General features: G+C 29.7%; 2 protein-coding genes and 1 long non-coding RNA gene across 4 annotated transcripts; 1 reads left to right on the top strand and 2 right to left on the bottom strand.

Moving 5' to 3' along the window:
- Positions 1-1,738: 1,738 nt before the first annotated feature.
- Positions 1,739-3,753, bottom strand: LOC131672391 (uncharacterized). Its single transcript, XR_009302616.1, has 7 exons — positions 3,579-3,753; positions 3,400-3,506; positions 3,257-3,296; positions 2,944-3,183; positions 2,677-2,891; positions 2,428-2,605; positions 1,739-2,354 (listed from the first exon to the last, which is right to left on the bottom strand). It is a non-coding gene; the product is annotated as an uncharacterized LOC131672391 (long non-coding RNA).
- Positions 3,754-4,483: 730 nt separating this feature from the next.
- Positions 4,484-10,968, bottom strand: LOC131672389 (neprilysin-2-like). Of its 2 annotated transcripts, XM_058949581.1 has the most exons (11): positions 10,489-10,968; positions 10,280-10,351; positions 10,113-10,210; positions 9,998-10,054; positions 9,675-9,920; positions 7,917-8,128; positions 7,655-7,834; positions 5,913-6,410; positions 5,556-5,847; positions 5,221-5,468; positions 4,484-5,125 (listed from the first exon to the last, which is right to left on the bottom strand). In XM_058949581.1, exons 2-11 carry the CDS (start codon positions 10,303-10,305, stop codon positions 4,784-4,786), a joined length of 2,199 nt encoding a protein of 732 aa, XP_058805564.1. In that variant the 5' UTR covers positions 10,306-10,351; positions 10,489-10,968; the 3' UTR covers positions 4,484-4,783. The 2 variants fall into 2 exon arrangements, with proteins under 2 accessions (XP_058805564.1, XP_058805565.1); XM_058949582.1 differs by having other exon boundaries at positions 7,917-8,071; positions 10,280-10,968.
- Positions 10,969-13,777: 2,809 nt separating this feature from the next.
- Positions 13,778-14,923, top strand: LOC131672393 (prefoldin subunit 1). The gene is made up of 3 exons (XM_058949585.1): positions 13,778-13,882; positions 13,938-14,130; positions 14,327-14,923. The coding sequence occupies exon 3, from the start codon at positions 14,355-14,357 to the stop codon at positions 14,730-14,732; it is 378 nt and encodes a 125-aa protein (XP_058805568.1). The 5' UTR covers positions 13,778-13,882; positions 13,938-14,130; positions 14,327-14,354; the 3' UTR covers positions 14,733-14,923.
- The last annotated feature ends 1,440 nt before the right edge of the window (positions 14,924-16,363 follow it).

Genomic DNA, 16,363 nt, shown 5'->3' on the forward strand with positions numbered 1-16,363 from the left:
ACGAAGTTACACAAATTTGAAATAAAAAGCACTTGGCTAACTTGCTCTACCCAGCGTCATGTGGGTGTGCCTGCTTAGGGGTTGGGAGGGCTGGTTTTAAAGGGTTGAGGAGGTATTTGGGGATGAGGCCTATCTAGATCATATTAGTACACATACCTGTGATTAGAAAATGAGTTTTTTTATCAAAAAGCAGTTAATTAAACTTGCTCTACCCAGGGTTATGTGGGTGAGCCTGTTTAGAGGTTGGCAGGGGTGGTTTCTACCCGTAAGAGAGCATTTTGTAAATAGAAGCACGATGCTCACAATATTTTTTAGTGTTTTGTCATATTTCCAAGTTTGGCTTAAATTGGTGAGTGGCTCTTTAATATGGTTACTTGTTAGATAGCTTGGGTTGAATGATGTGGTGCTTTTTAAATTCATAAAATTTGAAATTTTCAAATTTGTGTAACTTCGTGAAAAAAAAAGATATCCGAGCATACTCAACGGCATTTGAAAGAAGAAAACTCATACTTTAATTTGATGTATACAGTTTTTTGAAAAAAAATTTCTTTTCTTTGCTACATAACCTCAAATATAGGCAAAAATCGCGTTTTTTGCACTTTAAGGTTAGGATATCTCGAAAACCGGAGCCACCAGAGTAATTCTGACCTCGGATTCGGATTCAGCGCGCAAAAAACCTTCGGAAAACTATACTCGGGTTCTTGGTAAAATATTTTTGTCAAATTCTGTCGGCCTGTGTTATTATCGCATTTATGCGCTTGATAGAGGAAATCGAATGTGCCTATGGTTGGTGAATTCCATTTATATATTCATCACATTTAAAACTGATTATTTTTAGGAGGAGGGATTGGAAATATTATTTTGTTTATCAAAGATTTTAATTATTTAATAATTATGTTTCCAAAAATGAATTCGTGTTAAATTGTTCTGTGAGCTTATTGTTATGAGAGTGTCATTTTTCACTGTCTTTAATTTAAATAGATTTTAGTAATATTTAAAACAACTCACTAATTAACGAAGATAAACATAACTAAATAATGGTTTAGTTACATTAAAAAGAAGTGTCTAAAACTTGAAAATAATCGTTGCATCTAATTGCACAAGTAATGATCTGTAAGAATGACGTAAGTAAGAAGTTTTTGTTTATTAAAATAAGAATGTCATTTATTATTAGTTCTCGGTTTTGAATGTCATTAAGCATTGCATTGGTTTCTTTGATTAATATAGTCAGCACTGTTTACAATAGGATGTAATATTTTATTCGTTATTGTACCAGAAAATTGAATGTCTGATCTACTTTCTTCTTCACCTATACGTTACTGTAATTATGTAAAGAATAACTTTCTGAATTCTTTCATTGAGTATTTTTATTTTGCAAATATACACCTAATGAAAGTTACAGTTTGTTATTTTTTTCTGCTGACAGTCTGACTGGCCTATAAAGAATATTAATCTATAAATCTATATAAACATTAAAGTGATTATTATTGCTTTAATAAATGAAGTCAAATGAGAACAAATATGCAGTTAACTTTTTATTTGAATAAATATCAAGTATATATCATAAAAGTGCTCTTTATTGAAAAGAAGTTTATAAGTTTATTTGTAAATCTTCAAACTGGGTATAGTTCTTACAATTCATCAAAGATTTGATTGATATTAAAATTACCAAAATAATATTGCTCAGTAGGAAGAATCTTTATTATTTATATTATAACAATACAAATTTATCACGCCATTACATAGTTTTATTTCTACTTAAAGAACTGTAGTGTATTTCTATTTTTTTCTGATATGTATACTAATCAGATTACAATATAATTGCGCTAAAATGATTTTTCATTAAAAATTTCATTTATAATTACAGTTATAGAATTTACATCGACTTATATAGTTTTGTGCTATATAATTAAGTATTTTTTGAAAGAATCGAAAGACGATAATTTTTTTAAGTGCTGATCAGACATCAATTGCTAGTACATTTACACAAAAATGTCTTCGGCAATTCTAGTTTACCATACCATGCATTTTTCACGAGGATTCATTTTGGATCCAAGCTTGCACTTGAAATCATCCGCAAACTCTTTAATATTAGATAGAACAACATTCACTTTAGCTACATTTGGACTGTGTGTATCTGTGAGCATTGTTGATTTGATGAACTCTGGACGTTCTTGTGCACACCATACACTTGCCAAACTAATCTAAAACATTTGTTCAGGTGTATAATTGAGGGACGGAAGGCAGCCTTCCACGATATGGTGATATCTCGTATATTCGTTATACGCAAGATAAGCAGCTCTGAAACCCCCGTTGTCAGCAATATTTTCACCCTGCGACAGTTCTCCATTTACCTATAAAAATACGATACTCGCAGTTACGGCGTTTCAATATTTCATTCAATTTAAAAATTTCCTGTACACTTACGTTCATATTATCTTCGGGTACTATGAACAAATATTTCAAAAATCCAGTTGGCAATTCTACAAAATGGACGAATTCATATCTGAAGGAAAGTGAAAAAAAATTTCAATTTCAATATTTCATTGCTACTTTGTCCATCTACAAAATAATTTGGACCAATATTCAAAGACACGCCACTTATCTATAAGATTAACAAATTATTATAATAATTTCTCGTCAATGAAAATATATTTGCTCTGAATTTCCATTTACTTTTATGGCGTTTTTTGAAGTATCTTCATTGTCGGATTGAACAGCTATACTTGCTGGAAAGTAATATTCCACAAATTATTCATCCGCAATTTTATAAACAGTTTCCATCCAGTTATATCGGCGTCCATTCCATCTGTTACCAAGCAGCACCGGCCATCCCCCAATGTTATTTAAAATTTTTAAAAGATGTCTGCTACCAACTTGTTCTGTTCGAGCTAAAAAGACCGAATTTATATTTTCCTTCAGAAACGATCTTTTCAAACTCACCCTCATTAATACAGTTTTGATAATAAATTTTGGTTTTCTTGAATGCTTCTAAATCAGTATATTCCACATCAGCAGTTATTTCAGCATTAGTGTAATCTGATAATTCACTATTTGCATTATCCGTAATGGTATTGTCTCCCTCGTCTAATGAAGCACTTTTTATGAAATTGCCACGTGCGAATTTATAAAAATTTGTACATGGATCAGTTTCTTCATCCATAAGTTTTATTAGGCGTAAAGCTGTAATTTATTGCGATCATATTGCTGAGAAATATGTCATTCAAGATATCAGAAAACACTTGATCTCTCATACCTTCATTTGCACAAGCTTTGGTGTGGCATGTATGCCCATACTGATTAAGGCATCGTAGGTCGCCATCGGTAATCATGTAAATTAAATATCAAACCATACGCTATTATGAAATAATAATAACATTGCAGGTGTTCAAGACTTACGTAATGGTATTACTGGAGCAAGACCTACAACATCGCATCCCAATTGACGTAAGGAGCTAAGCGATAATATACTTTAAGAAATTCTCAACAATATTTTAGGTGTGCTTCTGGAAATAAAATAATTGATAATTATATAATTGATTAAAATTTAAAGAAACTAGTTTTACTCTGAATTATACTTGTAACATGACATTGATTTGAACAGCTGAAAAAAGATAACTTGTTTCTTTTTGTCAGAGATATTTGAGACGTAAAGAAATATATTTCAATTATTATATTATACGAGTTTGAACAAATAGAAGATACAAAAGGTAGTAAAGAAACTAGGAATAACTATCTTGATATGTCTATCATCAATCGTCTCAGCAAATTATACTAACGACCCAAAGCTAGAATGTGATCGGCGAAACGTTTTTCAAATAAATAAACATGTTCAAGTACAACACAGCTATATCGGAATCACGTTATTTGACCCGGAGACATCAAATATGCAACATAGTAACTTTATACACAATGAAAAATATTACATGAGCATTTTCTATGACGAGTTCAATGCCACAACCTATGTAGTCTGTTAAATAACGATCGAATGATAATTTCTTCAAGCTTGGTATTTTTTTATTTTATATTCAACATAATTTATCTCTTTTAAATATTTTAAAAACTTTTTCAAGATGTAGATTGTTTATATTGATTAATTAGTTTTACATTGAGCTGCTTATATAAAAATTTAACTAATTCTATATGCAATCTTACATGTTAAAAAAATAAAATTATTAGAATTAACCTCATCACGATTATTTTGAATAAGAAAATCAAAAATATTGTAATGATCAAGAAGCATGATGGGCCTGAATAATAAAAATGATAATTAGTGTTTTATTTGTATTACTTTATTAAAAAAATTTATTAACAACAATACAATAGAATGTAAAGGGACACTGATAATACATAAGATTATGAAATTATAAAAAAATGTTATTTCTATATTATAACGACCATTAAAATTAATTTATAATTTGAAATATTTTAAAGATAAATTTTATAGAATTAACTTCGATTTTAACAAATATTACAAACGGTATTGAATCGTCTTTTTTTGAATTTTTGAATTATTGATTACATTTTATATGTTTGATTTTATTCGAAGTAAACTAACAATTTATTTTGACTAATAGTTTTTAGTACATCTTAAAAATATTTTATTGAAAGAGTTTTTTACAAGAATGATGCTATTGATGAGGATGACATTATTACAGAACAAACTTTTGAACAGTTTTAAAATTGCATCGAACAATGTTGATCAATTTAAAAACATAAATTGCGATTTGAAAAATGTATCATAGTACATTACGTAACAAGCTTGGAAGAAAACATATAAGACCTACCAAATCAGACATTTCTTTTCAGGATTCATTTTAGAGCCAAGTTTACAATTAAAATCTTTAGCAAATTCTTTAATGTTGGAAAACGACAATATTACTCTTGAGTCATAAGGACTATGCGGATCTGTAGCAATAATATCTCTTAGAAATTCTGGTCGCTGTTTACTACACCAATTACTAGCTGCACTAATCCAGAACATCTGTTGAGGAGTGTATGGAAGATACGGAAGGCAACCTTCGACAATATTGTGACGTTTCGTCCATTCATTGTATGCATAATAAGCTAATTTGAAACCTCCGTTGTCAGCAATATTTTCACCTTGCGTCAACTGTCCATTTACCTTAAATGATCCAAACACGTTAAGTTTTAATTCATATCTTACTAATATGACATTAGCTAATACATATTGCTAATACGAAAATATAATTTGCATACATTTAGGCCGACTTCAGGTACAGTGTAATTATTGTATTGCTCTACAATGCATTTCGCCTTTTTTATAAAGTTCTTTTCAGTATTCGATTCCCACCAGTTCTTTCGATTCCCATATTTATCGTATTTTCGACCCTGGTTATCGAAGCCATGAATGATTTCATGTCCAATCATGGTACCTATTGTGCCGTAATTTATGTATTGAGGTCTGTCTGATTGAAAGAATGTTTTTAAAAATCCAGTAGGTATTTCTGAAAGTAACATTTGTTTTGTCGTTAAATCACAATTTACTATGAGTATTTATAATTTATACCAGTATTCATTGATTTATCAATTACCAATATTATTTGTCGATGAAGTGTAATAAGCATTAACAAGCGCAACATTTTGATTCTGCGTCCACAGATATTCGTTTGACGATCTCCTTAGTGCTCTATAGTTTTGTTTTTCCAAGAATGAAGTTACGTTGAATGCACTGGTGATGTATAACCCTGGGTTGATTTGTAACTCATTGTAGTAATCGTTTACTTTTTGATCATCCATTAATTCTTCAGCGTAACCAATTGAAACGGTCATTGCATCTAATTTTTCTATAGCAGCTTTTCGGGTTTTTTCGTCCATCCAATCCACCTATAAAAAAAAATTTTATTCGCTTACTTTCATCGCTCACTCGTTAGCTTTATCGTGCACGTTACCATCAGAAAATTTTTTCTTGTTTCGTTTCTGATATTTTCAACTATTTCATTGATAGTATATTTAATACGTTGATTGAAATTTTTCCTGACAAACATGGCACTCAAACTAACCGGAAACGCCTCCATTATTTCATTTAGACACCAGTACATTCTGCTCATAGTTTTTTTTGTTCCATCTATGATGCTCCTAAAGTCAGTAGCAACCTTTTTCAACTTTTTAGGCATGTACATGAGAGTAATTTGAGTAATCCTCCATGATAAAAAGTTAGCTAGCACTCGTTTCGGAGTTATATCTATCAATTTTACAATCTGTACAATGAAATTTGGATCTTCAAGGTAAACTTCTTCCGTGTCGTTGATGAATATACCACTCGGATTAAGAATTTTATTTAATAATTCTAGCCACGGGATACTTGGAAACTTGAAAGATAGCTCTCTAATACTAATTGGAGCTTCTGCTTCTGGTATATCAATTAATTTTTCCTCAGATGTTGTAATCTATTAAATATATATACAGTTTTTTAAAATTGGCTGTGTAGAAAGATCAGTCAATCTCGCTGGCAATTTATTCTATAATAGAGTACATCAAAAGGATCTGTTTGGCTATCTTAGATTTTCCCAAAAGTGTATGTGTGTGTATATAATTTGACTTTTTTGGCTATGTTTAAATAATTGTACCTTAGCAAATTTTCGATATTTTTTTACTTCTCATTCGATTTATCAATTCTTCTAATGTTCAGAAAAATTAATTATGTTTATGCAAAAAATACCATGTAACGAATACCCTTAAGATAACTGAGCACTATTTGGGTTAAGTTACCGGTCATATTCCAAATATCGTAACTTAATCTATTATTGATATTTTTTAACCAGCCGGGCGTCATTTTTATGTCTTTTCAAGATCTTTGATTTGGTGTGACACATGTTTCTAACGATGTAATAGGGCCATAAATAGAGTGGATTAAAGTTTGCAATTTTTACAAAAATAAAAATTTTGAAAGTGAAAAAAACGCATTACTTTTGTTCTATTTTAATACGGTTTTAGTTAGTTCAAACCGAGTAGAATATATTCTGAAATTTTTATGATATGCATATTTTTTGTTTGTAGATAAACGGCTTTAGATATTAGAATTTTTGATTTTGCGAAAAAACCATTCTAATGCATTGATTAAGGCGCACGAAGTTCTGGATAAAAGGTCTTAAAAAGACAAAAAAAAATAAAACTAAAATAATTACACCTAGCGTGTTCAAAAATATTGAAAATTGATCAAGTTACGATACTCGGAATACGTATGGCCGACGATTTGACCCTAATAGTGCTCAGTTGTCTTAAGCTACTTTTTGCATATGGATAATTAAAGTTTTCTTAAAATTATAAAAATTGTCAGATTGCATATTCAAAACGATAAAAGCTATTGTTGTATAATGAGACGTCGAAAAAAAAATTTTTTTTATTTAAAAAAATATTAAAAATTCGCTGAGCAATAATTTTTCAAAAATAACTATAAAAGACATTTTTCGGGCTGTGAAAAAATACACATGAACACATATACATATCTGAGATAGCTAAACGGCTTCTTTTGACATACTCTATCATAGAAAATACCACCAGTAAAATTAGCTGACCCTCCTGCGCAGACAATTTTAAACTTCTAGAATCATCCATGCATATCGACTCGATTGAAAAGTATTTAGATTATTTTTCGTACTATATTTTTATAATACATAATATCTATACTTACGTTGTAAAGTTGAATTTCAAATTTTAATAACTCTTTCATTTCATTTATTGTAGCACTGTTTCTTTTTGCACCTAATATAGTTATGACGTTCATCATATAATTGAAATAAGCTGTCATTTGTGGATTGTGAACTCCATTTATCAAAAATGCTCGATTAATCATTGAAAAAGCATTACGCACCTAAAAGCCACAAAAAGTACACTTAGATAATTTCATTAGTATTTCAATTATTATAATATTGATTAGAAGAGTATTTCTTTACTTTGATACTGCGCATGGTTGAGTTTGTATTATCAAAATAAACGCTTATGATTATTGGAAAAAACATCGGCAAATTATGTTCCCTAATTTTGTAAATGCTTTCCACCCAGTCAAACTGACTGTTGTCCCATTTGTCACCAAGTAACACTGGCCATCCTCCAACATTTTTCAAGATATCAATGAGAGGCTTATTCCCTGCCACTTCAATTCTATCTAAAAGTTTTACAATATAAAAATACTACATCTATATTCATTCTTAATTATACGTACACTGCCAGTTACGTACTTGACCCCCCCCCCCCCTACAAGCCAAATTAGATAAATTTAAAAATGTTATATCTTTGATGAAAATCAATGTACCAAGACGGGCAAGTGTGCGTTTAAAAGCTTTTTGTAAAAATTTTTAAAGGATATGAATTATGGAAGCAGTCAAATGTTTTTTAATTGTTTGAAACAAAAATTCAAAATTGAAAAATCTAAAAATTCTTGACCATCTTTGATTTCTCGTAGGTTCTCAAAAAACATTTTAAGTGCATAATTTTTAAGCTTTTTTTCAAGTCCTCTCTGCATCACTCATCAAAAATTAGTATCATTAAATTTGAATGGTATGCAAGCATTTTTTCCGGAAATTAACACTTTCTTCCAACTTTTCATATCTACGTAAATTTAAATATAAAAAATTGTATTGGAGAAAATGTTCATTTTTCTACGTAGAATACAGTGGAATTTTTTCAAATTTTGTTTGAAAAAAAATTAACTTTTTCCCCTATAACTGATGCGTTAAATAAATTAAAAAATGCATGTCTGTGACACAAGATGTTCCTTTTTAGAAATGTTCTTTTTTACTTGTAAAATAATGATACGAAATAAAAATTACAATGCAATACAAATTGAAAAAATTCTTTTCTCTATTCTTTCTGTATTACGAAAATTAATTTATCCCAATTAATGTGTTAATCAAATGTAAAGTGTGATAAAAAGAATGTTGGTAATGGGAATTTTTAAATAAAATATCTTATTTGAATTTATAAGGCCTAGTTATTTTTTCATGCGAAGTAAACAAGCTTACCGATAAACCATGTGTTCGCATTTAAATTCTGACAATATTATTATTTTTATTTACAAATTAATTTTTGTAACACAAAAAACAAAAGAAAAAAAATTGTTCCAAAAATTATAATTTCTATTTTGCATGTATTCGAGGAGTAAAAGAAAATATTTTAATTGTCAGATAATTAAAAAAAAATCTTTTTTAGCGCACCAGTTGTAGAGAAAGAAAATTGAACATGTTTTTTTTCGAAGAAATCTAATTCGTTAAAATGCTTATTTTTATGTATTATTTGAATTTTCGAAAATATGAAAAGTTAGGAAAAAAATTTTATTTCCGAAAAAAATGCTCGTATGCTCGTCAAAATTGATGAAACTAATGTTTTGATGAGTGATTTAGAAAGGGCTTGAAAGGAACTTTAAAGTTACGTACTTAAAATTTTTTGTTGAGAATCTACAAGAGATTAAAGGTAGTTAAAAATTTGTAGATTTTTAAATTTTGAATTTTTGTTTGAAATTATTAAAAAAATATTTAATTGAATTCGTGGTGCGGACCATCTTAAAATTTTTAGTCTTAAGAAGAGCTTCCAGACGCTACCCCGATCGTCCCTGTAAATTGATTTTCACCAAAGATATAAAACTTTAAAGTTTAATCAATTTTGCTCATATGAGAGTTAAAGTACGTGACCTGCAGCGTGTGCCGTAGACATACCTTCATTCATGCAATTTTGATAATAAGTTTTCGTTTTTTTGATCGCATCTAAATCATTTTCTTTCACCGACTTGTTTAATTCGTGAAGTAGTTCAGTTGATATCTGAGTCTGCGCCAGACTAAACGTACTTACTACACTTTCTTCATCAATGATGGACGTATCTCTTATGAAACGACCACACGCGAATTCGTAAAAATTTGTGCACGGGTCAGCCTCTCTGTTCATTATTTTCCAAAATTCCAAAGCTGAAAAATGTTAATTAACATTATTGATAATTGAGAAATGAAATTTTAGAAAATATCTTGATTTCTTATAGCAATACTTTGAAATAGGCAGCTGCTTGTTGTGCACAATTTTTGGCATTGCCTTTCATCGCCAACTACAAAAGTTACAGATTTAGAATTGTTAAACATCATACGTATATGCTATATACCTACTAATTCGGTTTACAGCTATTATAACATCTGTAAATGAACTCAAGGATAATATCGTTAAAAGAAGATGAACCGTTGTTGAAGACTGGCTTACTGCGTTTCTGCAAGCAGGTAGTATGTGCAATTGCGATAATATAATGTCATTACACAAAGAATACGAATCGCCTTACCTTGGACTCATTTTGTAGAGTAACATTTTTCTCTGTACTAATACGCGTCCTCCTATTCCGTTGTCCTAATTACTTTATAAATTTAATGTTTGTAAACGTTCAATTAAAAATAGATCGGTCGATTTTGGCCACAGCGTCAAAGACATTAATAATTTTGTTTGATAATAACTTCAAAGTGTATTAAATGAATTCAACGAGTGTGCACATACCATTTGATGACAGACGGAAATATTCAAACCAAACCAAACGATACTTGTAATCGAAGTGTTGTCACTTGCGTAACAAAAATGTAAGGCAAAAAATCAATAGCAATTACGATCGCGAGGAGGGGATATTAATCAGGAATCCAACTCATTTGAAGTGGAAACGAGACTGCTAATGATGTATCATCCCGTTAATTTTATCAGCAATAGCTTTTATCATTTTGAATATGCAAGACGAAGTCACACTATTACTTCCTACACCTTGCGAAATCAATAAACCATAAACTTTCGCTTTGAGTAACTTTTGCACTGTTGTTATTACGATTTGCTCAATTTATAATGTCACATTCACTTCCAGACTTGATTATCAAAATTTCAATCCCAATGTTGTCATTTTTTTCATCAACGAATTTCTAATCCAAGGAATTCAACTCAACGATCTCTCAACGACTTGACAGTATACAAGAATCGTTATAGCAATGCGAGTCCGCGGCAACGTGTCTTGCTATACTACTGCAATAGGAGGCTGCGCCAATTTGCAGCGCGTACAATCCAAGAGCCGGAAGAAGCTATTCTGTAAGGGGTTGCTCACACAATTATGTCGCGCATGAAACACCAGCCTTTTTGCGTCTAATAGGCTATAAGTTTGTGATGTCATCACTGCTGATTGTTTCATCTGAATTCATATCACGGATTTTCTTCTTCTTGTGACGTTCTGACGTTTGTCGGCAGCTGCTTGTCAATCATAATTAACTCGACCTTTCGTAAATTATATTGCGTCGTCGCATCTGAATTATCTACTACGTGCCGAGTTCTAATTTTTAATCAAGTTTCTAAAAATACAAAAGTATCATTTATTTTTTGACCAAACAATCGCTTCCATAATAATGATTGATCATCTACGGAGCTATTTTACATTTCCTTTTCATTTAGTTATTTTTCCTACGATATCGATAATTCGCATCAGTGACTACTGCGTCTATTTCTGACTTGATTTTTTCTCTGATTGCGTCAACCAAGTAGGGTATAATGACAAAATTATATTTGTACATCTTTTGCCATTGTCTTCTGTTGTCAGCTTGACAATTAATTATCAAACATTATGCGTACAGGTATACCGCGTAGACCCACTAATTTGGCCAACAGCTGTTATAACATCTATAAATAATCTCAATAAAACGTGCAATGATGTTTTATGCAAAATGTTACAAATGGTTGTATCTCTGGACATTTTTATTGATTCTGTGTAGACTTTGAAATCGATATTTATGGTTTTGTTGATAGTGGTCTCACGAGAAAGGGGTTTTCAAAATCATATTGCATTCACAATGGTACCCGTGATACTCGCATTGTCTGTACATCTTCACCGTTATGTGCTGCGTACATGATGCATTGCATTCGCTGTCATTACAATCCGTTGTACGTACCATCACATTGTTGAAATCACAATCGTGTCATAATATATACATATCATCTTTACTTGGCATAACAAAATTATCTCTCAATATTCTCTAATAATAACTATTTATTCCCCACCATTATATCAAATATATTTTAACAAAACTTTTGAATTTCGATACAATTGAAAAGTTGATAAATCATCTAATATCAATCTAATAATAATCAATCTATTTGGCCAGTGCAATTTCATATCAATTAATAAATACACTTTTCAATATATTTCTAATTACAAGAAATGACTTCGTTATAATACTTGTTTTTTTATGCTATTCCTGTTTCATGTGTGAATTTTCAATATTTCTCAGATATTAATTAAAGCGAGTTTATTTTTCCATGTTTGAAAACTTAGAAGAAGCTCCTTCAGTTAACTGAACTTACATCAACTACAGCAAATATGCTTTAGAAAAAAAAATATATAATATAATAAAAAATATCAATAGTGAAGAACCTGTTGCCTTTGTAGGTCAACATCATTTGGCAGTTATTTCGTGAACAAGATTAAAAAAGTTACATAATGATGGGTTTTTTATTTTAAAAAAATATATATAAAATGTTGCAAATATCAAGCTTATTTTTTACACGTACATCAAATATTTATAAAATATACACACATTTTCGTATAATGGGATAGAAAATTTACTTTGAATAATGTTTAGAGCAGCGACACAAAAAAATAATTAATTAAATACCTATATAGAATCTCACCCTCTACGGAAATTGAGAATGTTCATATTTCTAATCGAAAGAATAATCTACATAGTTTTTAACTAGCATTAGTTCCATTAGTAAACGTAGGAAAAGTCTGCCTTTATCAATGCATAAAATGGGAGCGACGAAGCATATTTTCTCATACAACTAAAATTTGAGCGTCATTTTCCACATAAATCTTTAAATTATAATAAAAGGAGAGATGAAAAAGAACGACGAGAAAATGTAAATAAGTAGTATTGATTACGATATTCAAAAATACAGTATAAAGAAAATAGATATGATTTTGTTTCAGATAAAAAACATAATGATGTTTATTTTTATGGTTTGAATTCTTTATTTAATTACTGCAAATAAATAATATTAGCTCAATAATACACGCATAAAAATTATTTTCAGAATGCCTAATCTTTTGATACAAACTTTACAATAGTTATACGATTTTGAAGTTAAAAATGAAGTTTGTTCGTGAAAGTTACATACTGACTGCACGAATAGATCTGCCAACAAAGGCATGAATTTTCAATAAAAGAACCACGTTTAATTATACTCAGAAACTTAAAAAAATTAGTCATTAAAATATTGCAAACAAATATTTGTTTGTTTATTTCAGTGTTAGACAAGCTCATCGATCCCTTGTCAACTCAATTTATTTATTTAATATTTACAACTCCTATATATCAAAACAATAGAATATATATTAGCCACGAAAGTTTATATTAATTAGATAGAATTCTAGCAATGAAAGTACTAATACAACTTCTCGAGGTATTTTTAAAAAATCTTGCCTAGAAAAAGTAGATAAGATGCAGTTACTGAACTTTTTCCTCCTTAACGAATATATAACTTTACATAGCTTTCGTTATTTTCAATCTACACTTGTTAGTTTTGAATTCCATTCAATTTTGAGTTCAAGTAATTTAAAACTCGTAATATCGTTTATTCTACATTGCCACCTAAATGATACTCGACATTCTTATATTTTCATAAATAATAGCTTTTTCTATACTTCGTGCGCAAAGTGTGTCTTTCCTGCACGCTCGACGAAAAATGTGCGTTGAAAATCGCACTTTCCACACGTCGTATCGAAATAGTACATTACGTACGGGAAAGACGCACTTTGCGCATGGAGTATCGAAAAACTCTTTTCCGAACTTGTATCGTACAGTATTTTCTCGTTGTTACGAAATTAAATTACCGTTCCATGTGCTTTTCGCACTACACAAATTAGGTAATGTTACCACATATCTTAATCGATTACCTAGTTGTACTTTTTCACTTTTTAGCTACTTCAAAATTTACCGTTCCGACATAATGAATTCCCATTGGACGCAGTTGATTTTTGAGCAAGCGAACCACCGCTATATATATATATATGGCAACGTACCCTAACCTTACTATTCTGTTTAACCACAGTATCATACAATCACGAAATTGCCTTTTATAGAGTTGTAACATATTTACACGACAATTTATTAGGTAATTATTTGTTTTAAGTAGTAGTAAAATGTTAATTACTTTAAATACTTGCCAATAACATATTAGAAACTTAAACAATAATTAAAAGTCATTTTTAATAAAAATCAACATGGATATGAATAAAAGATACCAAACTTACATAAATTAAAAAATATATTATTGTGCTCACAAATTATTTTAGAATCATCTGTTGTAGGTATTTAATTGAAAATAGTAAGCTGAACATGGCTCGTATTGCTGATGAAGAATTGAAGAAAGCATTTGCAGAATTGCATGAAAAAGTTATTGATACTAGGCAAAAACTCAAGCTAGCAGATATACAAATTGATACACTTCGTCGTAATAAACAACGAGCTGAGTTAACACAAGTTGAGCTTAGAACGTTACCTGATAAAACAAAGACCTTTGAAGCAGTTGGTCGAATGTTTATTCTTCAAGATAGAAATACAATCAAGAAAGATTTGGATGTACGCACAAAAACAGCAGATGAAAAAATAAAAACTCTTGAAAATAATAAGACATATTTGCAACGTAACTTAAGAGAAAGTGAAAATAATATCAGAGAAATGGTTCAAAAACGACAAAGTCAAGAAGCTAGTTAAAGTTAATATATGTATTGAAAATAAATTATTCATAACTGCTGAAATTATCAATATGCACATCAATCACATCTATTCTGTCTATTTGTCATCTGTTATTATAAAAAAAGTATCGTCATATATTTCAAATGCTATCATATATAATAAAACTAGAGCATTTTCACTCAAAAAAATAATAATAAAATAGTTTTTATTGATTTTGAAAAATTCATGTGTAATTCTTTATAAACCTTATGAAGACATAATTATGGAACAGTTATTTGACATTTATTTTTCCTGTACACTGTTTTCTATTTTTCTTGCAGATAAAGATGTGTCTTCTGCAGTAGATCAACATTTTTTATTATCATTTTTGAAAGGAAAAGATCTAGAAACACAGAAATAAGACTTTGAAAAAGAAGATGGATTTTTGGAGATTACAAGCAATTGTTTAAATAAAGTCGATAAAATATTTATTAATAATTATTTTCATATGCACTGATTATATTCTCAAAGTACATATTACTCAATTTTCATAAAGTTACCATCGATATTTGCTGAGTCATGCGAATGAAAAAACCTCATTTTTTTAAATATTAATAACCGTCAAAAGAATTATTCTATTGACTTGAAATTTGGTAGAGATATTGGCCTTTACATGAATAACCAATTTGCAAAGTTTTATCAAGACTAGTCATTTTAAAGGCTCGACCCGATCAATATAATAATATCTTTAAAACCAACCAAAATCAATGAGGTGTAAAACAAATTCCATTAAACAACTCATCGATTTTAAATATACAAAATTAAAAATGTTATTACAAGTCTAAAATGACTTAATAAATTTATTTGTATTTTTATTTGAGATCAGATTATAGTACATGTGTAACGATAAAGCAGGCGTAGCATAACAGTAGATTTATAAATAGCAATTTATATAGGGTGATCTATATATTAATGATCTTATGCTCATCTCATTTAAACGGGCATATGATGAAAAATTAAAAAATCAAACAATATTTTGTGATAAAATTGGAAAAAAACTTGATTATTATAGCGCCTGAGTCCGGGAATGAGGAATATTAGATTAATGTAATTTCATTTGTTGATTGGGAGAGAATTCGTAATACTGAAATCGTTTTCGGAAGTTAGAAGAAAACGTTTTAGCTCTTCAGAACAATAAAATTTTATGTATGTATATATATATATATGCATATAGGTTGTAATAAATTGTACAATTTTTAAGTTATAACGGTCAAAGTACCAAGCAGCAAGAGTTGTTTTCAAAATGTTGCTTCAACCACGCTTTTTCATAACATTGCCAAATCTTTCCCTTAACCGAAGAAAATCTTGCAGTACATAATGTCCGGCTTTGTTTACAAAATAATGTTACAAAGAAAAAAACGTTTTTAGAATGCTAGTTGTAATTTCTCGCTTTTTGAGGCATTCTTTGTACATTTCGATAATTTCATCAAACATTAAACCAATCTTGCTACAGTATTTTTTCAACGTTAGACAAGGCATTTTTTATTAGACACCATCATTCATGCAACATTTTTACAACATTTTTACAATGCAGCGCAATATATTGACTCGCGTTATTGTTACAACGGCAGAAACAAATACCTATGGACTCTATGTCAGTAGTTAACATT

The sequence above is a fragment of the Phymastichus coffea genome, unplaced genomic scaffold, assembly GCF_024137745.1.
Source record: "Phymastichus coffea isolate CEN01 unplaced genomic scaffold, Cenicafe_Pcof_1.1 PCOF00149, whole genome shotgun sequence".
Taxonomy (NCBI): Eukaryota; Metazoa; Arthropoda; class Insecta; order Hymenoptera; family Eulophidae; genus Phymastichus; species Phymastichus coffea.